The sequence below is a fragment of the Arachis hypogaea genome, chromosome 3, assembly GCF_003086295.3.
Source record: "Arachis hypogaea cultivar Tifrunner chromosome 3, arahy.Tifrunner.gnm2.J5K5, whole genome shotgun sequence".
NCBI lineage: Eukaryota > Viridiplantae > Streptophyta > Magnoliopsida > Fabales > Fabaceae > Arachis > Arachis hypogaea.
The window spans coordinates 132089023-132116742 of NC_092038.1; the positions used below are offsets into that span (position 1 = coordinate 132089023).

The 27720-nt window shown below is 28.7% G+C and overlaps 1 protein-coding gene across 1 annotated transcript; it reads left to right on the forward strand.

The window, feature by feature from the left end:
- The first annotated feature begins 11448 nt into the window (after nt 1-11448).
- On the forward strand, nt 11449-13951 carry LOC112791723 (ethylene-responsive transcription factor RAP2-3). The gene is made up of 2 exons (XM_025834657.2): nt 11449-11832; nt 13104-13951. Exons 1-2 carry the CDS (start codon nt 11559-11561, stop codon nt 13685-13687), a joined length of 858 nt encoding a protein of 285 aa, XP_025690442.1. The 5' UTR covers nt 11449-11558; the 3' UTR covers nt 13688-13951.
- Nucleotides 13952-27720: the final 13769 nt, after the last annotated feature.

Consider the following 27720-nt stretch of genomic DNA (forward strand, 5'->3'; position numbering starts at 1 on the left):
TTTAATCTGCATTTCTTTCAACTAAAATGACAGGTGCAAGTACATGAACAGAACAACATATACATATCCCATGTCACTTATTTATTGGCTAAATACAATTGACTCTGTTGCCTATCCAACCTTAAGACAAGCACAACAACTGTAATCAATAGCAACAGCATACATGCAAACACAAAAATCCCCCCCCCACCCATTTTGAGAACTCTAACTTCAGACTCTAATTTTTCAAGCTTCCAAACAATCTTCATCTTTCATTCTTCGTTGTCATTTGAAGAGCTTGTTTTACTATCACATGTTACCGCATCTTCTTCCAGAATTTTGTCCACTCACAAAAACAACTCACACCACCTCTTACCTGCAATCTAAACCCAGGAAAGTGAATCAACCAAGTTTACATCCAGATTTACAACAAACAATAGCATCAAACACTTACATTGTAGTTTGGGCAACCCACGAACGGCATCCCTAGATTAGAATCCTTCGCTGACCATCGCAACACTGGTGTCGACCCGCACGCACACCATTCTGGTAGACGCGCATCTCTGTTTCTATTCATTCTCCTCATGATGCTTCCAAATGATCGTGGATTGTTGGAGCTCCTAGCTGCGTTGCTAGCGCTAGCCATAACGTGTGGTTCTCGAAGATGAAGAAGACACCGACAACTCACCTCTGGTGAACAGAGAGGAGAACAGAGTGTGCGATGGTAAGAGAGGAGAAGAGAGTCAATTGGGGTTAGGATTTTAAACCTAAAATTAGGGACCAAATTGAGTCCAAACAGTTTACGACGCCACGTCAACTAGCCGTTGTGCTGCCAAGGTGTCACCAACGACTCCAAGTCATCTTTTCGGTTGCGCCAGCTGGATGAAATTGACCGGAAGGACGACTTTGAGAACCGGAGTGTAACTTCAGGGACGATTACGACTAATTTTTAAGTTCAGATCACTTTAAGGCTCGAGGATAACTTCAGAGACCACTTTGATGCTTACCTCGTGTTCGCCACTCTATATAAATATATCCTCACTAGCAAAAAACTTTTTTTTTCTCTTTAACTTATGCCTTTACCGATGGCCATAGCGTGGGTAACAAATTTTATCGACAATAATCTAGTCGTTGATATAAATTATATCAATTATATTTAGAGTAATTACCCAAATCAGTCCCTAAGGATTTTAAAATCGGACATTTTAGTTTCCAAGAAAAATTAATACACAAATCAATCCTCAAAGTTTTACTCCGACAGACAAATCAGTCCCAGTTTATTTTTCGGCAAAGTAATTACCCACATCAGTCCCAAAAGATTTTAAAAATGGACATTTTAGTCCCCAAGAAAAATTAATGTACAAATCAATTCCCAACATTTTTTTCTATTAGACATAACAGTTCTCCGTTCAAAAATAAAATAATAATAATAATAATAATAATAATTGTTATATATATATATATATAAGAATTTAATGAATAAATTTATTATTATTTTTGTCCAAAAAATACAAAAAATATAGTACAGTATTATTGTGTAATTAATAATAATAATTATTTTATTTTATTTTATTTTTGGACGGGAGACTATTATGTCTAATAGAGAGAAATGTTGGGGATTGATTTTTACATTAGCTTTTTTTGGGGACTAAAATGTCTGTTTTTAAAATCTTTGGGGACTGATCTGAGTAATTACTCTGCCAAAAAATAAACTGGGGACTGATTTGTCTGCCGAAATAAAACCTTAAAGATTGATCTGTGTATTAATTTTTCTTGAAAACTATAATATCCGATTCTAAAATTTTTGGGGACTGATTCTTATATATTTATTGACACTCCACTGTTGCAAGAAAACAGAAATATTATTAGTGAAGTTAGGATTGCCATAAAAACCATTGCTAAAATAAAAAAAAAAACTAAAAAAATAATTATTATACCAATGTCTAAATTGTTAATAATATTAATCAAAAATATTTTAATTAGTTAATATTACTCATGAATTTTTATTTTTATTTTCTTATATGAGATATATATTCAATAATAAAATAAATTATTAGATAAATTATAAAGGCAACCATTGTTATTGTTATATTTATAAAACTATAAATTCATCAATACAAGCAGTCAAGCATGATGAAATGAAAGGAATGCAATAATAACGACGCATCATATGACAGCAAAGAAACATGTGTCCATATCTGTGTGACATTTTTCACTCATAATTTAAAATATATCATCTGGCTACATCTATGATGTCTTTCAATATTCAAGAATGCTTTTTCATAAAACTATAATAATTAAACACTTAATTTTTTTTTTTAATGTGCTTTGTTATTAAAAATAATAAAAATTAGAAAATAATAAAAATAGACAATATAATCGACAACCAAACAAACAAGCATGAAGATAATGATCATAAATGCAATATGAGATTAATGAAATGACAGCCAATTCATATAAAAGATGAACTCTCTTTTTTCTTTTTCAAATATATAAATTGTACAAAATAAAAGTGCATACACAACACAGAATCACATATTATCCTCAATTTAATTTGGTAGAAAAAAGAATTAGCTTTCACTAATCACTATTATTACCTCAAACTAAAAATTGACTGATGCGCACACAAATTAACATCAAAAAATAAATAAGAAAGCAACTGAAATTATCATATTAACAGCTGAAATCACACGACAATTTCAATTGCAGTCAAAGTTAAAGTTTGCAATAAAAGAATAAACATATCATTTTTACTCGCAACTTTAACTTTAGAGTAGTTAGATGATTCCAAATAAATTTTAATCACAAACAACAAAACTTTTTTAGTTTTCGCTACAAACTGCACCATAAAAAATTAAAATCCTAAAATACAAAGAACAAAAAATAAGAAATTAAATTGATACATTGATAAGACATCAAAGTTTTACTATAACTAATGTAGAACCAAAAAGAAACCAATCACATATCCTAAAATCAAATCAAGAATCATAAATTAATAACATATGAACAAAGTAAAGCATAAATTGTTAGTGTTGCAAGTGTGAAGAGTGTCGAAATTAGTTTCACATCAAAAAAAGTAAGGAGTTTATAAGATGAGAGACCCATTAACTTGACACCTTAAGGTTTTAAGTTGGATGTAGTGTCTTCTCATCTTATGTTTTCTTACTTAATTCCTCCCCGAAGTCTCCCCAGTTGGCGAGAGCTCTCCACGGTCGGCCCAACAAGTGCTATCATAGTCGATGGTTAATCGGTCTGGTGGTTTTAAGGGGTATTCAAGGTGAAGTATCAAAAGTCTTCCCGGCAAAGGTGGTCCGGGCGGCATGTCCCGCGGTGTTTTGCGGCGGTGTGATGGACGAATACTCGTGGAGGAGTTAGCGGGGAGTTGATGCTTGATGTGGAGTCTCACACTTGAGGGAGAGATTGTTAGTGTTGCAAGTGTGAGGAGTGTCGAAGTTAGTCCCACATCAAAGAAAGTAAGGAAGAGTGAGGAGTTTATAAGATGAGAGACCCATTAATCATAATTCATCTAATCATAATTCTTCTTGTTTCCTCCTTTTAATAAAAATAAAACAAGAAAAGAAGAGGAAAAAAATACAAAATACTGCAACACCGAAAAAGAGGAGGAGGAGACCGCAATAACAAAAGAACGACAATAAAAAAAATGTGCAAAAAAAAGAGCAAAAAGGTGCAACGGAACAAAAAAATGTAATTTACGTGCATATTATGTAAGTGGTTTTTTTTTTAATTTAAATTAATTTGGTTAGATTTGGTTGATGAAAACGCTTAAATGTGCAATGGAATGGAAAAATATTTTATCCATTATTAAATTTTAAAATAGTAAAAAATTATTGTAAACAATTATCATGTTATATTTTTTATTTGTTTATAGGTTGAAAAAAAATAAAATTTTCATACTATTAGTAGATAAAAATTAAGATGATATATTTTTTATATAATTTTAAGTACTTTTACTGGGAAATAATTTTTTTTAAGCGCGCACACATATATATATATATATATATATATATATATATATATATATATATATATGTTAAATGTAACTAATTTTTATTGATTTACGAAATTCAAATATAAGATTTTGCTTTAGAGGAAACAAGCTAAGCATGCCTACTCAAATCAAAACAAAGCAGAATTGGAAGATTTCTTTTATATAGAATTAGTGTATGTTCCGTAACTTGTACGGGATAATATATAAAATTATATTAAAAATTTTATTAAAAAATTAAATAATATATATAATAATTATTATTATAAATATTTTATAAAGTTATAATTAAAATTTAATTTTTAAAATTTTTAATATTAAAATATTAAAAATAATTAGTATTTGTTTTAATCAATTTGAGTTTGTTAAGTGATCATTTCATTCGTCCGCTTAAACAATTATTAGGAGTTAGAATCTCGCCTCGTGTATATAATAATTCATTGGCTAGCGATAAACCCTTAATAAATGGAGTATCAATACGTGGTTAGACTTGGCAGGAGTTTTCGAATACGCGGGTATCCGACCCGTCTATACCCGGATGAAAAGGGTAATAACTTGATCCGAATCGGGACAGATTTTGTTCAAGACAGGGTATGGTCGGATTTAGGGTGTACCCGTCCCAAATATATACATATAAACACTTTTTAGGAATTAGGATTTGCCTCACATCACACATGATTCATAACTTCAGTCTATACTCTATAGCCATGCAAGATAAACTCAGTAACCCTCACCTAAAATCTTCTTCTTCTCTTCTCGACTTCTTCACAAAAAAATCACATAGCTCCCGTCATGTTGTTGTTGAGTCCATTGCCACTTACCTATTCATAACTCCCATCTTCCTTCACAGCCAGAGACGGACCCACGTTTAATATAGCGGGGGCATTTGCCCCCACAATTTTTAAAAAAAAAGTAATACTTATATACATATATACCACTTATTATATTATATTTGTCTCAAAATAAAATATAAATAGTTCTTTTGTATTTTATGTTAAAAAATATTTTGTTAAACTTAACACATAATAATAATTATATTGTTAAATTTGATTTAGTATGAAAAATAAATAAATACACTAAAAAATTAGTGATAATTAATTATATTATATTAGTTAATTAATTAATAATTAAATTAAAACTTAGTTTTCTAATTAAATACAATTTAAATTATTAGTGATTTTTTAAAAATTGTTTAAGATAAAAAATATATTATCTATGTATTAATATATTGTAATTATTTTGGTTAAAAAATTTATTTATACTATAAAAATTATAATAAGTAGATTTGACAATTAAGTAAAATAATTATTTAAAAAATATATAAAAAATAATATTTAATCATGTTAAAAATTAAAAAGTCCTTATAAATATTTTTTGTTATTTTAAATATTATACTATGTGTATAAAATTATATTTTATTATTTTAAATATTATAATACTGATTGTGTGTATATTTTTAGTTCTTATCAATATGTATTAGATAGTTCTAATTTTAAATTTTGAATATATCTAAACCAATTTAGATTGATCAAGTGATCAACTTAGTCGTCCGCTTAAGTAAGTATTGAGGGTTTAAATTCTGTCTCGTATGTATAGCAATTCGTTGCCGACCAATTGTAGGTTCTTAAATGGAATTCAAATTCATGACGGATTAATCCTTAACTTGTTGAATATCGTAGGAAGCAAAAAAAATATCTATACCTAAATTTTATTATATTTTTTATCCCCATTACTAAATTTTTCTGGATCTGTCATTGTTCACACCTTATGTCATCATCGCTGCTCATCCCGTTACCGTCATTGTTGAGCCCGTCGCCACCATTCTCCTGCCGAGTTTCTTTTCTCTAGGTAAATTTTTCTATTTTTCTCTCTCATTGTGAGTCTGTTAAGTTCTTCTCTTCTTCTTCCACAGACTCATCACTTAGTCGCCTTCGCTATGAGCCCGGAAGTTGCCGTTGCAGTTTCATCTGAGTCTGTCACTGAATAAAATAGAATTTTTATTCAAGTTAAAAATAGACATGTATGAGATCATTTTTGCATTTAATTTATAAATTTTCTCATCCAAATTTGATCTATGTGGTTGAGTATTTTAGTATGGGAACATCGTAGTTTTGTTGTGACACTAATGTGATAAAAGTTTCGGTAATTTTATAACTAATATATGAGATAGACCAGATTATTAAAGTAATAAGAGAAATAACATTCAGATTTACGCATAAAATTTATAAGAGGTTATCTCAGGAAAATATATATTTATAACCCAAGTAGAAGATTGTTAGGAAATTATTATTTCTTAATATATTTATAGATAATACATATATTAATTATAATCGTAAATTAAGTAATTTCACATTAAATGATTTATATGACGGTGATGTCATTTATTGTCGTAAATGTTAAATTAAATAAATCATTATTACTTTTGATTTAGATAAATGAGATTAAAATCATAGATACTATTTTATTTGAGTTTTAGGATTTAATGAGTGTCACACTCAAATATAAATAATAACTTTAGAATTTTGGTTTTCAACACATCAAACTCGCCTTCGTAATTCTTTTCCCACAGTAAAATTGTGATTCAGCCCTATCAAAAATACAGAAGATTTTAGTTGACGAAGATCAAAGAACCACAAAAGCAAAGCTCTCTGATCTCAATCATACTCTCGAATGAAGAAACACTTCTGTGCTCTTAGTTATATTTTTTAATGATTTAACATGGATGATATTGAGACTGAGAAATCCTAAACTTTTCAGCTAAAATAAAAATTTTATTCTATCAAATGATAATAAATAATTTTATTGAATTAAATTATATTAATATGATCATTAGATGATAAAGAATGCTAGAAAAATAAATAAAATAATATTTTAAGAGTATAGAATATTAAATTGTCATTTCAATTTACTTTTTTAATCAACGATAATAAATATCTTAAATTAATTAAATTTTTACAAAAATTATACACCTAAAACTATTTCATTTTTTCAAAAATCTTTTGAAAATACAATGGTTCAATAAGAGGTTGACTATTGAGAATTGAATATAATATTTTTAAATTCATATTTTCAATAAAAAGATGTACTTAGTTCTATCCATCCTAAATAATTCTATATTCACTATTACTTATCCATCTAAATAATTCTAATATTGATAGAATATTATTTTTAGATGCAAAAAATTTAAATATATTTATTCTATTTCAAAAATTAATATTCATATTTAACTTAGAATTCCAACAAATATGACAAAAAATATTATATTTTTTAGTTATTAAAAAATTAAAGTAAAATATCTATAAATATATTTTTGTGCTTTAGCTTTACATTTTTCAAAAAAAATTGGCAAATTAATGGAATCAAATCATATTTCTATAACATATATAAGAATGTATATTACACATAAATAAAAAAATTAGGTATAGTAAGAATAAATACATAAATTAAAATAAAATTTAGAAAAATAAGAACCAATAAAATATTAAAAGAAAGAAATATAAATAGAACCAATAAATTTTACTTTTATCTTTTTTATCTAATATAAATTATTTTTGACAAAAAATAAAGAAAAAATTTATTAGACTAAAAAAAATATCCGATCAAAAAATTATTATAAGAAGATTTATAATTAGAGAAGAAAAGAATAAAAGTATTAATAATAATTAAGAAAAAGAAACGAAGCTTGTATTAAAGAATGTTAGAAAAGAAATAATAAAATTCATATTAATAATAATGTTGAGGAATGATGTTGCTGCTTTAGGTTTCTAACCTTCGTCTTTGGCCATCTTTTTTTTTTGTTCTTTGCCTTTTTTTTAAATTATCAAGTCATAAAAAAATAAAGAACAATTCAAGAAAACAAAAGCAGCAAGATCGAAAACAGCAAGATCAATAGTAACTATACAACTCAAAATACGTAGGAGAAAAATAAACTATTATATGATAGAATTAACATAAGTATATTTCATAATTAAATAAACAAAGTTAATGCACAACAAAATTACATGTAAAGAGAAAAAAAAGAAAAAAGAGTTAAAATATCCAAAGTGATAAAAAGATTATTTTATAGAAGACTATAAAATAATAAACTTCTAACTAAATTAATTTGTACTTATTATTATTAGAAAGGGTAAGAGAGAGTAGTAGAAAAAAGGTTTGTGTGTATTCAAGTTGTGTAAAATGATACAATATAGAAGGGTATTTATAGGTACTAAGAGAATTGAAATAATAAAGACGTAATATTCTATAATAAATATTTAGATATGTTAAATAATGCTTTTTTTTGTGACGTTAAATAATGATAATTGATCTAATTGATCCTAATTATACTCTAACAAATATATTCAATTAATTGATATACATAATATTAAATTGTGAGATACTTAAATATCTCAATTAGTTGATATAATTAATCCACCATAATGAATTGTATTTAATGAGTTAAAAGAAATAAATCAGAAAACATTCTAAGAAACATACCATGTCAATTTTATCATTAAGTGCAAGAATTCAATTTTTATATAATAAAATAAATAAAATAGATAGATATCTCATTATTCATTATTTTAACTTATCTATTATATATATTTTTTTACATTTTTTTGTGTGTTTTTTCAAATAAAAGACAAGCCTATAGCAAAAATAGGAAGAGATTGTAGTATTTATTGAAGAGGAAAAAAAAACAAATATAATTAAAATTTATACATTTAAAATGTGTTTGAACTTTGAAAAATGAGATGAGACATGAGAACCCACAGACACTTGACTTCAATGAATCTGTTTACATCATTCAACTTAGTGTTCTTTAGTTTTTTATTTTCTTCTTTTCTATTTCATATGAATTTATCAGTGCCAAACATGTATCACATAGAGTATTTTTTTAACTCCATCCTAATCCATATATTATCTTTGCTAAAAAAAATATAAAAGAAAAAAGACAGTAAATAAATTAAAGTTATTATTATTTAAAGAGACAGTAAATATATTAGTATTTTTGTATTTTAAATTAATTAAGATCTAAATGAAAGATAAAATTAATTTAAAAAAGTTAAATTAAAATTAACTCAAACATTAATATTTAAATTATAAAAAAAATTAATTTTTATATTTTATAAAATATCATACTGGCGGTAATTGTAAATATGACAATACTTAAAATTAAATAAAGCAATACAGATAAAATAAATAAAAAAATAAAAAATAACTAAATCTTGTATAAAATTTACTTATAAAATTCTGTACCAAAAAATAAATTTAATTTTAGTATATTAATAATATAAAATATTTTATATAATCATTCAATTTAATTAGATTTATCTATTTAGGTCATTATTGAAAAATAAATTTAAGATACTAACATATAATTACTTTAAATTAAGCAATAATTATCAATACTATATAAGAGACACACTATTCTACTAGAATGATTGTCATAAGGAATAATTTTCCAATTTTCTATACTAATATTAGAAAGTTTATATAATACTATATAATAATATTATTATCAATACTATATGATATCAAAACAAAAAAAACACCGTACTAATATAATATTATCAATATTATATAAATCATCTTTGTATTTATTTTTCTGTGCGTATATAATATTTAATTAACACATTAAAACATATATAATATAAAGTAATTTACAAATTATTTTATTGAATATTATAAATTAGAGTAATTTATAAATTATTTTAAATTCGTATATAATGTATAATTAAATTTAATAAATTTAATTAGAATAAACAATAAATTATTTATTTTATTTTAGACTTTATAAATGAATAAATTAATTAATTAATATAATAAATTACAATTAATATAGTAAAATTAATTAAGTAATATATATTATAATAAATTATATTAATATTTAAATATCTAATCAAATCAATTAGATAATATAATTAAGTCATAGTAATAAATTGTATTGAATGAGTTAAAATAATTAAATCAAAAAACACTCTCCGAAGCATGCCACGTCAACTCCATCATTAAGTAAATTAAGTACAGACATCTGAGTTTTATATAATAGAAAAGATCATTCTATATTTGCAAATTTAGATTAGTTAACTTTTGAACTAATAACTTGACTACGTACAAAACATTGCGACAAATAGATCAAAAAAACAAAACAAAAAAGAGGAAATGCACTACTTATTTTATAGTTATAAAGGTTCAACAAGAAAATTAATTGTGTTTAATCAATAATTGATCAATAAAAAAATTTAAATATATTTGTTAACTAACAATAAAAAATAACAAAATTGACTAAATATTAATTATGAAACATTAATTCACCGAATATTTTTAAGGATTTTGCTTATAAGTTCTTCGAAGACTTGTTAAGGATATTTCAATTGAAAATTTTTAAAAGTTTTGTTTTCATTACATATGTAACAAATGCTTCAAAAATATTGAAAGTTTTAATCTTGTAATACACAGTTTTTATATTAAGCAAGGATGGATCATGATTCATGAGTATAAATTAACAATCACACAAATCCTCAGTTTCAATTATCAACCATTTGATTATTATTATTATTATTATTATTATTATTATTATTATTATTATTATTATTATTATTATTATTATTATTATAAATCTTGCTAACATCTATTCTAAGAACATATTTTAAAAGTACTATATATAAAAGAAAATATTTTATTTAAAAATGTTGACAAGATAACTTTTTTATTTTTTTTCAATGTATTGAATATATAAAAAATTAATATTTTTATCATTATACTATTAAAATATATGCTTTTAAAGAACAAGATTGCTAAATCATATATAATAATAAAATAAATAAATACTTAAATTTTTTATGTAAATTGTTAAAAAATAATAAAATACTAATTAACTCATGGAAATATTTTTAACTGATTGAAAGTTTTTTTTTTAAAATATTAAATAAAATTTGTAGAATTAAAAGACCAAATTTATAAATTTTTAAAAAAAATGTCATGTTACAGTTTTTTCATTTTTCTTTTCCCCTAATATTAAAAGCTAATAAGTTTATCATTATAAAGTTTTTTAAAATTATTCAATATTCTTTCAAATTTTATGAATACATTGAAAAATGTTCCAAAAATTTAATTAGCTTGATATTTATTTTTTCTTATATACCTATAATTTTCTCACAAATGTTTTTAAGATCATGTTTGTATTACTTGTTACGGAGCACACAATTTAGGTGGGATCCACAATGGATAGGTTCATATTAAAGAAAATCAAAATTTACATAAAATAAAAAAATAAATTAAACACCTAAAATATAAAATTATAATAAAATAAAAATTAAAGTTAAATCAAAAGCAAGTAAATTCTTGTGTGTATAAAATTATAACGATAAATATTCATATGCAGTGATTTTTACGTAACTTAATAATTAAAATATATTAAATAATAATTTAATAAAAAAATATCAAATTATTTAACTCTTTTTAAGTAGCAAATTTTACTTAAAAGAGAATTGCATGTGATTTTTGGCCAACTATAAATTGGTGTTTCTCTCTTTCGCATTTAGCTCTCGCAATAGTTTTGCTTCTTCTCACGAGGCACGCATAGCCATTTATGCGCAACCGTTTTTCTGTGTCCCTATCTCCTCTAACTAGAATCTCCTTCTCTCATCACTCTAAAAGATCAAAGATGTGTGGAGGTTCTATCATCTCAGACTTCGCTGGGGTCAAGCGTGGCCGGAAATTGGTCTCTCAGGACTCATGGTATGATGAGCTGGACCCTTTCTTCGACTTCCTTGGTTTTGACACCGCCGTAGCTGCCGCCACCAACCCCAACAACAAGGTTCAGTCACCACTTCCCGAGATCCCAGGAGATAACAACAACAAAGGTATTGTTTTTATGCTCTGGCCTATTTTTGGATCATATATTTTCCTTTAATTTGTATATAACTTTGTTCATGGGGTCAATCACTTTTTCTTGGCTTTATTGTCTTTTTTATGTATACATATTTTGGGGGCTAAAAAGGAGTTCAAGAATTTTTTTATTTTTTTTATTTTTTTAAAATAGAAAAGTATAGGGTACCAACATATTATCCGCCAACTTCTGTCAATTCTTATTTATATTTGTGTTTCATGGAAGTGTGTTCGTAGATGTGTCTAGTAATTAATATATTTTAAATACATATATAAAGAGACACATCCAGAAAATATATCTATAAAGACACTTCTATTAAACACAGCAGAAGTTGACAAATATGTTGTTGGTAACGTGGCAGAACCATTTTAAAATTAGATGAAACGCAAAATAATGGTGAGAACTCTATATTTTCATCTTGTTTTTATCTACCAGCTTTTTGGGGTTTTGGTGGATTATCGTGGTCGATATGGGATTGAATGAATTAAGATGGAGTTAATTTCAAGCATTATATTCACTTGTTTGACATTAACAGGACATGAAAATATCCTTTTTCTACTCTGTTTTTTGGTACCATTTTCTCTGTTTCTTTAACGTTTGCTTTTTCTCTGACAAGTAACAAGCCTTGTTCCTTTTCAAAGGTATGAATTTTATTTATTTCTTTTTTAAATAAAAAAAAAGCACTGGAAAAGGTGATATAACTGGATTTTTCAACATTAAAAGCAAAAGAGTATTTGATGAAATTAATTAAAAAAAAATAAATCAAATACATATACATTGCTAGGCATAGCTCAATCTCAATTTCCTATGAGGAAAAAGAATAAAAGACAATTCTTTGTAGACTAATGTTGTATCAAAGGTACAGGCACCTTCTTTTCATGAAAAATAAAAGCAATTGCTCATAAAAATTGCGATAACGATCTGACATGTACTAAAAAGTAACAAAATGTTTTGATAATTAAAAAAAATTAGTCAAAAATAGTCATAATTTATCTTATTTAATATTTATTAATTATCACAGTCATAATTAATAAATATTAAATAAAATAAATTCTGATATTTTTATTTTTTTATTTTTTTTGTTTTTCTAATATTACCGAAAACTAAAAACATACTTGAGATGATGAAAATTTGTAACTTTTTTTTAATTCAAAAAAACAACAAAAGAAAATTATAAAGCTTTGTGTAGTTTAGTTGTGCGAGGTGGGTTTATAACGTATTAGTGATCTTGTTCATGTGTGGCAGTGGCAGCATGTGACGAGGTACTAGGAATGGAAAAAATGGTGGTTGGTGGTGCAGAAGATAAGAAGCAGCCCGGGAAGAAACTTAAGAACGTGTACAGGGAATCAGGCGCAGGCCCTGGGAATGGCCGCAGCAAAGGGGCCCGTGTCTGGCTCGGCACTTTCAACACTGCCGAGGAGGCTGCTAGGGCCTACGACGTCGCTGCTATACACATCCGAGGAAACAAAGCCAAGCTCAATTTTCCGAATACTATCAAGGACAACGGCGTCGAAGTCCTTCCATTGGCTAAGAAACTATGCCTTAGCGATCAGACCCAATTTCCCATGTTAACACCTATCTCTGCCACGTTTGACAGTGATGATGGAAGCATGGAGGGATGGGAATCCAACCTGACACAGCAGATGTCGGGTCTTGAATGGCTCCTTGGATTGGAGAATGAACAACCATCCCAAATGGGGGGTGATGTCTTTTCGAACAACATTAACAACAACAATGATAGCACCAAAAACGATAACAACATGGACCTGTGGATGCTAGCTGACGTGGTTATGCCCAACCGTTATGCCCAAACATTTTGCGGACAATAATCGTCACTTGGAAAATACAACACCAGTGGTGCATGGATTTTACTTAGGCTTATTAGTAGCATTCCGTATCTTCTTAGAGTGGATACTATTGTATAAAACTATGTGAAAATTGTGATAGTTGAGTGCTCGAGTTTTTGTTGTTGATGTTGTTATCTGGCTTTCTTTTCTTTTTTTTTTTTCTGACGTTCAAATGATTTTCGTTTGGATTGTAATATGGTGATGATTATGAGTATGTGCGATAAATAGAAAGGGAATTAAGTATTACACCATGGGGGTATGCAGTATGCCGCGGGTCGTGCATGTTTAATTAATTAAAGTATATATCATTATGATGTGATTTGTGTTTCGTATACATTATATTTTTTACGTGGAATTTGATGAGTTAATACTCAATTTGGTCGTTGAACTTACACACGAGTCTTAATTTAGTCATTGAGATTTTAATTATTTCTATTTAGTTCTTAAAGTTTATAAATGTGCCTCATATTAGTCTCTGAGATGATTTTTAGTATAAAAACGTTAATGGAACGTTGTTATAGACTATCAAATGTCGCGTTAAAACTTGTAAAATGATGCAGTTTTGATTTTGGCATTTAAATAACTTAAAAGCAGCATCGTATCACTTATTTTATTAGGTAAAATTTTAATAAACATTATTTATGATATTTTTTTATTATTTGAGTGCCAAAACTAAAATAATATTATTTTACAAAATTTAGTGTAACATTGGCTGTTTATAATAATGTTCCGTTAACGTTTGTATGTTAAAAATTGTTTTAACAACTAACATGAATTATATTCATAAAGTTTAAAGATTAAATATTAAAATTTTAGGGAATAAATTGAGATTTGGATATAAATTCAGGACTAAATTATTATCTTAAAATTTAATGCTTTCGTCGTTATATAGCGTGCAAAGATTTGGATTATATATATTTAAATTGGTGGCTAAGATGGCTAGAGGCGTGACATTGCATGTGTGAGATATGGATACCTGGAGAGTAGTAATGTTGATTGTGATTATGATCCTTTTAGAGGGCGATAAATTACTTAATCAAATCGGATAAATATTCTGACTTGGCTAAATAATATTAGAAGATAAGAAGAAATAAACAATAATGTGATGAAATACTAAGTGTAACAAAATTATTTTGCTCGAAATAACTTGGACGTAAGTAGTGAAACTTGAAATAGGGTTTTGTTGGATTTTTTTTTGTTTGTGAGGTTTAAATCTAATTTTTTGGGTGTATTTTTGTATTTGGTGTCTTAATCTTAATCTAATTTTTGGAGTCATTGAGAGGTAGAGAGTATAATCATTAAAGTGACATAGAAAAGGAAAAACAGAATTTTGTTTTTATACAAAACAGTAAATTTTAAATGACAGTTTTTCATTCGTTCACTGTTGGATCGGCTTAAAATTTGAACTACATATTTCTGTCATCTTGTTCTTCATTCTGATTGGTGGAGATGTTAATTGAAAATTTACAATAGGAAAAATTGGTTTCGTAAGAGAGAAAATAGGTTTTTCATTTTTACACAGAGCAGCAACTTTTAAATAGTAGTTTCTCATTATTTCACGGTTGGATCGATGTAAACTTTAAACTGCAGATTCTTCTCATCTTGTTTTTCATTCTGAACGGTGAAGATTTAAATTGGTGGTCTAAAGAGGGAGAAATAAGCATCAAACAGCAGTTCTGTTTTTTGGGTATTTTTCATCATCTTGCTTTTCATTTGTAAGCTTTGGTACTTTGATGTTTTGGCTGGTTATATGCATATTTTTTGTGCTTTGTTTAAGACTCTCTTGTATCTCATTTGATTATAATAAAGCTATTTCATTAGTTTGGATGACTCGTAATTTTTACCTCTCACATTGAGGGAATTTTCTATATTAAAATCTCGATATATTCTTATTATTGCTTTACTTGCTATATTTATTTGTTATAGTTGCTGCTATATTATTCTTGTATTAAATATTTGTATTATTTTTCCTACTAGACTCTTTCAAATTTGATAAAAGGATGACAGTGGTAGTTCAGAGATGGCTCAAGGGTTGATTTTGTTATGGAAACGAGGTTGAAGATGCAATCTAATGTTGACTTTTCCTTTTCAAGATTGGCAGCGTCATGGAGCTTTGATTTTCTTTCGAAGTTGCCGTTTAGATTCACGTTGTTCTATTTGTTCTAAACCATCTTGATAACCACATGGATCCAAGTTCATGATGTCTATTATATTTTTATCCTCGATTTTTTAGGGATGTAAATTTGAGAACTCATCTTTCGTCTTTTTAAATTCCCTCTGTCCTTTTTTTTGCTATATCCTATCTTTTTTCTGAGTTTTGGGATATAGACAGTATTTGATCAGTGTTTGGATGACTTCCATGATGAAATTTTGATTCTCGCATAGTACATTCATCTCCTGGATGATTATTCGTTATGATGGATGTTGATTTTCAGGTCCTCAGCAATGGTATTAATGTCTCGAGAAATTATCTAAAACTAATATAATATGAGTTAAGACGTGACGTCTAAATTTTGTTGGATGAAGATTTTAATTTGTTTATTGATAAAATAAAATTGTCTAACGTTTTTAAACGAGGATGACCTGAAATATTTATAAAGAATTTTGATATTTAAATTAACAAAAATTTTAGATAAATTTTATTAATTAAAATCTGAAAAATATTTAAGAAAATATTTAAGTTAGATAGAATATTTATAGAAATAGAATAATGATTTCGCTATTAATCTAAAGTTTTGCCACTTGTAATAGTGGATAATTAATACCGAGAGTTATTCCACAGTTAGAAAAATAGATGAATTATGAATAAATCTGTTGTGATTTGGCAAGATCTAATCTTATTTATCATGCATGTTGGGTCAGATAAAGAACTCATATTCAAGGAGATCGCCGAAACGACTCGTATGAATATATTGGGCTCTTTTTAGATTCTTTGCAAAAGTGGACTAATTTATGTAGACTTTGACTTTTGTCTTTAGACCATAATATGAACAGTATTTATTTTTGTGTTTATTAGCCAACTAGGTAGTAAGGTTGTTAGATTCACACATATAATTTCTCTAGATAGCCATATTTCCAGCTAATAATAATGAGAGTTTTATACTTTTATTCGCATAGCGGGTGTGTTTTCAGAAGGAAATCAAGAAGACAAGAACCAATAAAAATGGCCGTTTGAGGTGTGAGGTCCGCAATAAAATTCACCTATCTACTATCTAGCCAAATCGAATGGAGTAAGCATATTCGTAATGTTGTAGAACATGAATAAACTGTTAAAATAATATTTAAAATTTTATATTACTTACAGAAAAAATTTTAAAAGATGTTAATGATAAATAATTATCTAAAAAATTAAAAAATGCATAAAAAAATTAAATATTAAATATTAAATATATATTTTAAAAAAAGATTTTAAAGATAACATTTTAATGTAAATTTTTTTTAATTATTATTAAAATATAAGATCTTTTTATTTTTAAAATTTAGTAATTTTATATTAACTAATTTTTTAAAAGATTTTTTTAGTGTAAATTATCACATTTTTTTCAAAAAATAAAAAATTTAAAAATTAAATTTTATATTAAATGTATATTGATATCAGAAAATTAATAGTAAAATGTAAAGAAAATTTGTTAACGAAAATTTTGGTAAAATTATAATTTAATAATTAAAAAATTATTAAAGAGTATCTAAAAAATAATTTAGTTATTAAATTAAAAAAATTATTTTGATAAAAATATAATTTAATTAATAAAAAATAATTTTAAAAATATTTTGATAAGTAAAATTTAATGACAAAAAAATAAAATTTTTACTAAAAGATATTTTTATAAAAAATAATTCTTAAAAAAAAAGGATAAAGTTAATATTAGTTAATACAAAAAATTTTAAATAAATTAAAGAGAATTTTTAAAAAATTATAAAAAATGTATATTTTATAAATAAAAAAATATAATTTTAATATCTCTCAAAAAAAATAAAAATTTTTCTAAAATTTATTATAAAAATGTTGGTTATTATTAAGTTTTTAAAATTTCATAATATTATTATGGTAAAAAATACTAATATACCCGTATAGATATCCAAAATATGCACCTCATCAGATCAAGTAATATCTATGCAACAGATATATATGTAAGGATAAGAATAAGAAAAAAAATTAGTCTTCAAGTAAATCTAATTAATATGACTTCATTCACAATAAACTACTATTCATGTACGTCGTCCAAAAACTTAAAAGCGAAAGGATTGAGGTTCATGGAACTTGGCTGATATTCGGTTAATCTTGATCCCAGACTTTTTTGGTGTCTAAGAATAAAAGGAAACAAAGAAGAAAACAATCTAGATCATAGATTCTAGTCTAGTCAGCCAAAGTTCGTGGTGGAAAATAATATGTCTACTTGCCAACTAGGCATATCATATCATATCATCTTATTGGCGATAAGCGGATATTAATGTGTATATTTAGATTTTTTTCCTGGTGTAAAGCGAAAGAAAAAAGCGGAGAAGGAGTGTACATATATTTACATGGTTATTGATATTGATGTTGATATTGTTTCATTTTTTTAATTATATAATTTTAAATAGTGAATAAAACTAGTATATATTTCAAAATCTTTAAATTAATTCATTTTTTTATTTACTGATTGCAGTGTTTAGAAAAAAAATAGTAGAAGTAAGATAATTATTATTTGCCATATGTTATATATGGAAGAATTTTAAGTGTATTAAGTACATTCATGTTTTAATAATTTTAACTATTAATTTTAATTATAAAAAATATATAGATAAATATTACATAATTTTTTCTAAAATAATATGTAAATTATTTTTTATGATGTGTCAATTTCTAATTAAATATTATCTTAATTTGGTAACTAACTATACTTGTAACTTGAGTTACTTTAATTTTATGAGAGTTCACTACAAGAAATTATCGGAATAGCGACTAATTCTGGTGGTCGCTAAAACCTTGGTCATAAATTAGAAATAGCGACCAACTTCAGTCGCCAACCGTTAGCAACCAATTTTTGAACAAGGCCACCAAACTAATATCAAACGATATTGATCGCTAAATTGGTAGTTGAGAGAATTGATCGCTGATGTCTGGTTTGAAAATCTAAAATCGGTCACTGTTACTGATTTTTTAATTTTAGATTTTTACTAATTTCACATATACCACTATTAAAATATAATTTTTATAAATAATTATATTTCAATAAAATATAAAAGAATCAAACATAGATCAATTTTTTAAATAAATACAAAAAATATTCACAATATCTATATCGAAATATAAAAATTAAAAGAGACAAAATTTATAAATATATCAAATTTATAATTTACAATCCAAATGTACATAGTTTTATAGCCAATGACTTTAAATGTATGCAAAAATCAAGTAAAGAAAAATTTTTATTTACATATAAAGTAAAAAAAAAACCCTTAAAAAAACTAAAGTAGAAAAAACCCTTAAAAAAATTAAAACTTCTTTGACTGAGCTGACTTTACTTCCTTAAGGATTAATGGCCTATATTTTGTATCAATTAAAACTGCAAAAGTCATTAGAATATTTTTTTAATATAAATTATGAAAAATATTTAATTTCTCAAAACTCATTTTTAAATCTTTATTTATCAAAATGTACATTTTTTTGTATTTAGACAAATTCACTGCACCCCACGATAAACTCTATAAAAATTAGCAAGTTTGCCTTACCTCCAATGAACTTTATAAATTTTATAGAGTTTGCCTTACTCCTCGACAAACTCTATAAATTTTATCGAGTTTGCCTTACTCCTCGACGAACTCCACTTCAAATACATTAAATTGAGTTTGAAAAGTTAACAATGATAAACATTATCATCGTCTCCAAAGTACATAAGACAACGTTTGGTTTGAAAGACATAAACGCAAAGATACAGACATGTTAGTATATGTTCATCGTTTGTTTGTTGAGACACATCTTTGATGGACACGTTAATACACAAATACACATAGAACACGTATTTAGTGTACTTCTAATATGTTAAGACACAAAGACACAATCAATTGGACACAATTTTTTACACTTTTATCTTTTATTAATTTTTACGCAATTAAATTTTACCCTTTTATTCTTTACCATATTTTTAAACTTTTATCCCTTATTAATTTTTTATATTTTTATCTTTTATTAATTATTACAAAATATAGACATTTTCTAATTTTATTGTGTCTTATTCAATATTTTACCAAACACAATACATATACACGAATAATTTGTGTCAATATCTTTAATGTCTATGTCTCTGTGTCTCTATCTCAAAGAAGACATAAATCAAACGCAGCCTAAGAGTACACAACAGTACACAGGAATAAGTCGTATTTTATTTTTGAAAAATAGTTATTTTTTTAATTTATAATTAAAAAAATATTTGTTAAATATGACTTATTCCAGCGTATCTATAAGACTCTGGATTTTCAAAAATTAAATAATAAGTTATTGTATGATTTAATATATTTACTCAAAATTATATTTTCAGATAATTTTATATACTATATTTTGAATAATTAGATTTTTAATCTTATTCAATAAATAAAAAATTTAATTTAATTATCTTCATTGAATTAGTATATATTTAAAAATAATTTACAAGTTGATAATAAAATGATATTTTAAAGATAATTATTTTGTAATTAATTTGGTTTTAGATTTATACTCTATCCCTTAATTTTATTAAAAATCCCAAATTTTACTATTACCCTAATTTCACAAACTCTAATTTACAGTCACTAACCAAAACCCTGAGTTGCCGCCTTCCCTCACTCTCATCTTCCTCACTAAGCGACACACACACACACACACCATGAGAGGGTGGTCAATTAGCTAGAGCAGCAGGTGCTGTAGCGAAACTGATTGCAAAAGAGGAGAAATCGGCCACATTAAAATTACCTTCTGGGGAGGTCCGTTTGATATCCAAAAACTGCTCAGCAACAGTCGGACAAGTGGGGAATGTTGGGGTAAACCAGAAAACTTTGGGTAGAGCCGGATCTAAATGTTGGCTAGGTAAGCGTCCTGTAGTAAGAGGAGTAGTTATGAACCCTGTAGATCATCCCCATGGGGGTGGTGAAGGGAGGGCCCCAATTGGTAGAAAAAAACCCGCAACATGTCCCGCTCGTTCAGCTCGAAACAATCCAATTAGCTCGTTGGGTGAAAAAACATTAGACATTCCATCTTCTGAAACCAATACTTTTGATGTTATTTGGCGTACGATAATCTCAATATGTCTATTATGTATATGCACTCCTTGAGATCGATAAACCCTTTGGATTTTATTAACCAAAGAAATTCGACTTTGGACAATAGTTAGCTCAGTACAAATAAAGAATCCCCAAGGAATGCCGAGAATTTTGGTTATATGTTCGTTCCAAGCGTCAACCCTCTTCCCTAGGTTAATCGATATTGAATCAATTGAACAAACTTCTAATACCTGTTCCACTACCCCCTTTTTATTTTCGTATGTTTTTTTTACTATCCCTGCTGCTGTAGCATTATACACAGTATTATTACTCTTGCTCCCGTCGGGATAAATTTGACCCCTCCCCCTGTTCCCGCCTACATATATCGGATATTTTAAGAAGTGAAGATCTCTCTCAGTAGCGGGATTGGGAGAAAGGATAGGAAAGGTGATTTCACTATATTTCTGGCAATAGAGACAAACAAAAGACAGGGGGAACATGTTACCTACTTTTAACGGTCAAAGCGAGCCCAACCCTTTCATTTCGAATTAACAGTACATCGAAGCCGTATGAAGTTTTACCATGCGCAGATTGTATCCATTGGGCAAATATGGGTTTGATCAAGATTTGTTTTTCCGGAGTGCCAAAAGCAAGCATGACATCATTATGGACATAAAGTCCTAAAGTATGGAACCCCAGAAACAGGCTAGCCCAACTTAAATGCGATATTATAGCTTCTTTGTGGTCTAACATTCTTGGGATAGGTGAATTCTTATTGATCCATCCTCCGAAAGAACCGGACATGATAATTTTGCATCATCCGGCTCGAGCATCAATCAAACGAACCGAGTATACCTATAGAAAAGTTTATATGTAAGAAAATGGACTCGATTCTGTTTTACGGAGTTACACAACTATCTATTATGAAAAACTCATTTCTTATTTTTGCGGTTCCGTAGCTAAATCTGCCCAATTTCCCCTTCATGTATGGTTACCGGATGCTATGGAGGGGCCTACTCCAATTTATGCTCTTATACATGCTGCTACTATGGTAGCGGCCGGAATCTTTCTTGTAGCTAGACTTCTTCCTCTTTTCATAGCTATACCTACCATAATGAATGGAATAGCTTTCATTGACATCAGGCACTAATATATTTTTAACGTCCAATTAGATGGGGTAATCATTCGATTAAAAAGAATGAAAGCTCGTTGCTTTTTGTTTCTCTATAATTGGAGTTGCCAAGTTCTATCCCTTTATTACTTAAACCCAACTGATTTTGTTCACGAATTCAAACAAAAAAATGGTAATAAAGATTGTACAAATTTTAAAGAACAAAATATTTATTATGCTTAATATCTTTAGTTTGGTCTGTATTCATATTAACTCCGCTCTTTATTCAAGTAGTTTTCTGTTACATAGTCTTCTTTTTTTTTTAAAGGACTCATTGGCGCCAAGCGTGAGGGAATGCTAGACGTTTGGTAATTTCTCCTCCTGCCAAAAGAAAAGATCCCATTAAAGATCTCGCATTTTTAATCCTCCCTTTTTCTTTATTTTAATTTCTACGCCGAGCTATTTTTCCGTAGACCTCCCCTACAGTATCGTCACCGCAGTAGAGTTTAACTACCAAGTTCGGGATGGATTGGTGTGGTTCCTCTACGCCTAGGACACCAGAATATCGAACCATGAACGAAGAAAGGCATGAGATAAAAGCATATTGGCTATTCATTGTGAGGCCCTAATTCTTGACTGGAAGGGGCATTAGAATGGTCTTAATTCTTGAATATTTAGATAATAAAAAAAAACATTTAGACAGTTATGAATTCCATTGAGTTTCCCTTACTTGATCGAACAACCCAAAATTCAGTTATTTCAACTACATTAAATGATCTTTCAAATTGGTCAAGACTATCCAGTTTATGGCCGCTTCTCTATGGTACCAGTTGTTACTTCATTGAATTTGCTTCATTAATAGAAAACTTGGTTCGAAACGATAAAAGCAACGTGCGGCTTGAAAGACATAATTAGATTAGCTGTGGATTCTTCTATCCACTATTTTTTCTAGTATATGGAAATGGGAGTGCTCTTGGCTCGACATCGTTTGTTTTGTTCCACTGGAACTGGGTGTTTGGGGAACAGGAGAGGGGTTGATGATCTAAATAATACACGATGGAGTTCGAGTTGATTTTTATTTTCTCAGGGGCAAGTATGGAAGGGTAGCGAAAATTAATAAAATAAATTAGAACAACTTATTAAGTATCTTTTTTATAGAGAAAGCGAAAAGATAAAATTTGAGCAAGGTAATGCTGTCCATAGATCAAATTATTTCGTGGATTGGATTTGACTTGACTGTCTACGGTTCCATTGCGTGTGCTACAAAGATAGTTATTAAATCGTTAGCGTCGCATAAAAACATTCCTCCTAGAGTAGCTATTAATACGAATAACAGAAACTCTGTTAGAGCCATTTATGTACATTCGATGTACTCTACGGATAGAGGAATACATAGAGTTGAACATAGTAAAATAAGAAATTGAAAGATTTCGTTGAAATTATTCGTTTGGAAATTTCCGGAAAAGCTAATCATAGGTTCTTCTCCCCATCGGAACAATAGGGCCGTTATGCTCATTACTAAACTTGTTGAAGAGATCAAATAGAACCAAGATAGATCTTTTTGATCAGAGGTAAAAAACGATTAAATAAAAAAAAAGATAAAAAAATACTCTTTCTTTATTTAATTTCTTTTGTATTGATGGATTCATTTTTCAATTGATTTGGCAATAATGATTGAAGGGATTACAAGTAATCCATGTCGATCTCTAAAGTGCGTATTAGAATAAATATATTTTCGAACTTTTTCCTTCAAATTTAAAGTGTATGTTCCCGTGCGAATCTCGGCAATCACTTGCTTTGATTCTACGTATTGATTATTTTGAACTAATAAAAAGCTTTTCGGTGGAATTCTAACATTATGTAGAATGTCATCACTTTCAATAGTTACATATAAGTCTATATAAGATAAAAAAGTAGGATGACCGTGACGTGTACGCGTGGGATAAACCAAATCTTAATTGAATCTTATTTTTCGAACCTGATGCTTACATTGCATTTGCGGGTAAAAGAGTAATTGAACAAACGTTGAATACGACAATACCCGAAGGTTCACAAGTAGCTGAATATTTATTCCAAAAGGGCTTATTTGATTCAATCATACTGCGTAATCCTTTAAAAGGGGTTTTAAGTGAGTTATTTCAGCTCCATGCTTTCTTCCCTTTGTGAAAAATTTAGCAGAGACCTTGTTGCCGCCGACCTACCGCCGGACAGCCGCACGCGATGAGCTTGGTCTGCTGCCGCTGTCGCACATGTTCCCATCGTCGTCACAGTCGCACGCAAGGAAGCTTCGCCATCACAAAAACCCAAGATCGAGAGGAGAGAGCGCGAGGAGGAGTCGCTCATGTCGGTTGTTGCAACCTTGCTGTCGGGCTCCCTACTGTCAGGCTCCCTACCATCACGTACTGCCGTCATTGTGGGGAAGTCACCATCAAGCCCAAGTCCAGAGGAGAGAGAAAGAGGCTATCGCGAATCAGAACTGAGGAAAGGGAGAGAACCATCGCGAAAGAGGAGGGAGAGGACACTGTCTCACCGTGCGCCGTCGCCGCTGCAATCTCCTCCTCCGGCCGTGGTAGTTTTGGTTCTGTTCTAGTCATGGTTGTCGAGGAATACCGCTGTTGTCGTTAAGGTTTTTCCGTCATCATCAGAACCGCTACGGATGTTACTGTCGCTCTGTTTCCCACAATTTTCCTTTATTACAGTAAGCATCTCTATTCTGAAACCCTTACATCTAGTGTATATGTGTTATATTAAGAATTTGGTGAAATTTTGAGATGTTGGTTACGTAGGGTCGAGTTCCGAGTCTTGCATGTTGAGTTTTATGGTTGTCGCATGTAACACCTAGCTGCTGCATCGCCATCAGAGCTCTCTGTCACTGTGCGGATCGTTGGGAGTTATCACTGGAGCTGCTATGGTTCCATTCTCTTGTTCCTCTGGTAAGGCTAATTTAGTTGTACCTTGTGCCGCTATAATGTTTCATTAGTTAACTATGTTCCACCTTGCAAAAATGTTCCTTCACATCCTTGCCCCGAACTCTTTCAGTTACTGTTCTGTTATAGATTATTGAGTTTTAGGCGACGATAATATCTCAGGATGGAGTTACTGTTGTTGGCTGGTGCCTTTGTGGCTGTTGCCGCTGCGAAATCTAGTTGGGGTTGACGTCGTTGTTTCCGAGCTAAGGGAAAGGAGTTCAATTGACACGTTGGGTTCGGGTTTCGACTATTTGAGGTATGATTTTTCTTAAAATTTTTTATATTACAAAGTTGTTATAAATAGATATTCATGTGAAAAATACATTTCTGTGAATATATTTGTCTTATGGATGTGGTTACTTGTTGGATTGAATTACTGATTGCTGAGAGATGCGTGGTTATTGATAAAAACTTAATTTGTAAAGTCTGGTTGAATGTTACGAAAAGTAATTTTTCTTGATTTTGGAGTTAATTTAATAATGTAAATGAATAAGTTTTGGAAATAATATGAGATATGAAAACGAATTAATTTTGAAAGCGGCTTGATTTTGAGTTAGTCTGATTTTACAAATGATTTAGTATTTGAGCTGGTTTGATTTTAAAAAGAGATTTATTATTTGCATTGATTCAATTTGAAAATAATTTGATATTGGAACAGGTTGAATTTTGGAAAATGATTGAGATTTGGAAATGGTTGAGAAAGAGTTTGAGTAATGTTTGGATGGGACCCGAAAAGGGTGGCAGAGTCCGAGTTTTAGAGAAAATGCTGTTGAAATTTTGTAAAATTGGAAGTTTCATTTGAAGTAATTTTTTAAAGAGATTTGGTTTTAAATTTTGTAAGTTTTAAGATTGATTTATTTAGAAAAGAAAGAATTATGTTTTGGATTGGGATTGTTGATGAACGAAATGGAAAGAAGGATGACGAAGATTGACTTTGAAATATGATTTTTGAATGAATTTGGAAATGAGATATGAATTTACGAATGATGATGATGATATTGAGAATGGCCAAGATATTGATGAATGTTGAAAGAATTATTCATATGGCTTATGAATTGGAATTATTTGAGACAGGAGTTTCTCTGGGTAGATGCAGTGGCTTGCCACCACTTGCTCCACGTTGAGACTCGATACTCTGTTGACCCTACGACGTAAGGGTGACCGGGCACTTATAAATTCCCAGGAATGTTAACCCCCATTGAGCAATATTGATTATTTGAGAAAAAGCTATGTATAGACTCTTGGGGATGCACGTCGAGGGACAGTCTAAGGTTTTTGGACTTGTCGGGTTGGCTGGATAACCGACAGATGAGCTCATTAGCCATAGGAAAGGCATGCATCATATGCATTTGTATGCGTTGTTTGGGTTTGAACTTGTTTTGGCTTGCCTAATTGTTAAACTGTTGTTAATTGCTACCTGAACTATTTGTTGTAACTGCTACCAAAACCTGTGCTTTCCTTGTCTGTTTTGCTTGTGTTTGTCCTGGTGTGCTACTTTTGAGAATGAGTTTTGGTGCTGAATTGATGATTGTGTTGGTTGATTGCGTGGTTGGTTTCTGATTTATATTGTTTTACAAGAAAAGAAAGGTTTTGGATTTATGAAAGATTAAACATTGTTTCTTTGAAAAGATTTTGAATGATTAGCTATTGGTTTTTAAAAGATTCATAAGGCAATGATAATCACTGAGCTTGAAAATAATTTTCTTATTAAATATCTTCTTATGATAATTTTGAAATTCTGTGGTGAGACCGTGTGGTTAGATTCTTACCCCCCTACAACTTTACCTTTTCAGGAATCGAATGAAGAAGCTATTGATTATTTGAAAAAAAGCTATGCATAGATCTAGACTCTTAGGGATACACGTCGAGGGACAGTCTAAGGTTTTCGGACTTGTCAGGTTGGCTGGATAACCGACAGATGAGCTCATTAGCCATAGGACAAGCATGCATCATATGCATTTGTATGCATTACTTGGGTTTGAACTTGTTTTGACTTGCCTAATTGTTAAACTCTTCTTAATTGCTACCTGAACTATTTGCTGTAACTGCTACCAAAATTTGTGCTTTCCTTGTCTGTTTTGCATGTGTTTGTCCTGGTGTGCTACTTTTGAAAATGAGTTTTGGTGCTGAATTGATGATTGTGTAGGTTGATTACGTGATTGGTTTCTGATTTAGATTTTTTTACAAGAAAAGAAAGGTTTTGGATTTCTGAAAGATTAAACATTGTTTTTTTGAAAAGGTTGTGAATGATTAGCTATTGGTTTCTAAAAGATTCATAAGGCAATGATAATCACTAAGCTTGAAAACAGTTTTCTTATTAAATATCTTCTTATGACAATTCTGAAATTCCGTGGTGAGACCGTGTGGTTAGGTTCTCACCCCCTACAGCTTTACCTTTTCAGGAATCGAATGAAGAAGCATTATAAAGAGTTATACTGCGTTTTCGTTTATATGATGTATTAATTAGATTATTTTTCTTCCCTAATCTTTGTTATTACAATTTTGTAAGAAGGATAGGAGTTGTATGATTTGTATGCATATAATATGTATAGGGTACTTGAGTAAGAAGTTTTGTACATGTATATGCTTGTTTTGTTTTTTTTTAAGTATTCTTTTTCCAATTTTCAAAAAGAACAGTGATACGATTTCGAGTTAAAGGTTCCTATTTATTATTAAGTATATGAAGTCGTCGTAATACTTCTTTCTATTAAAGTAGC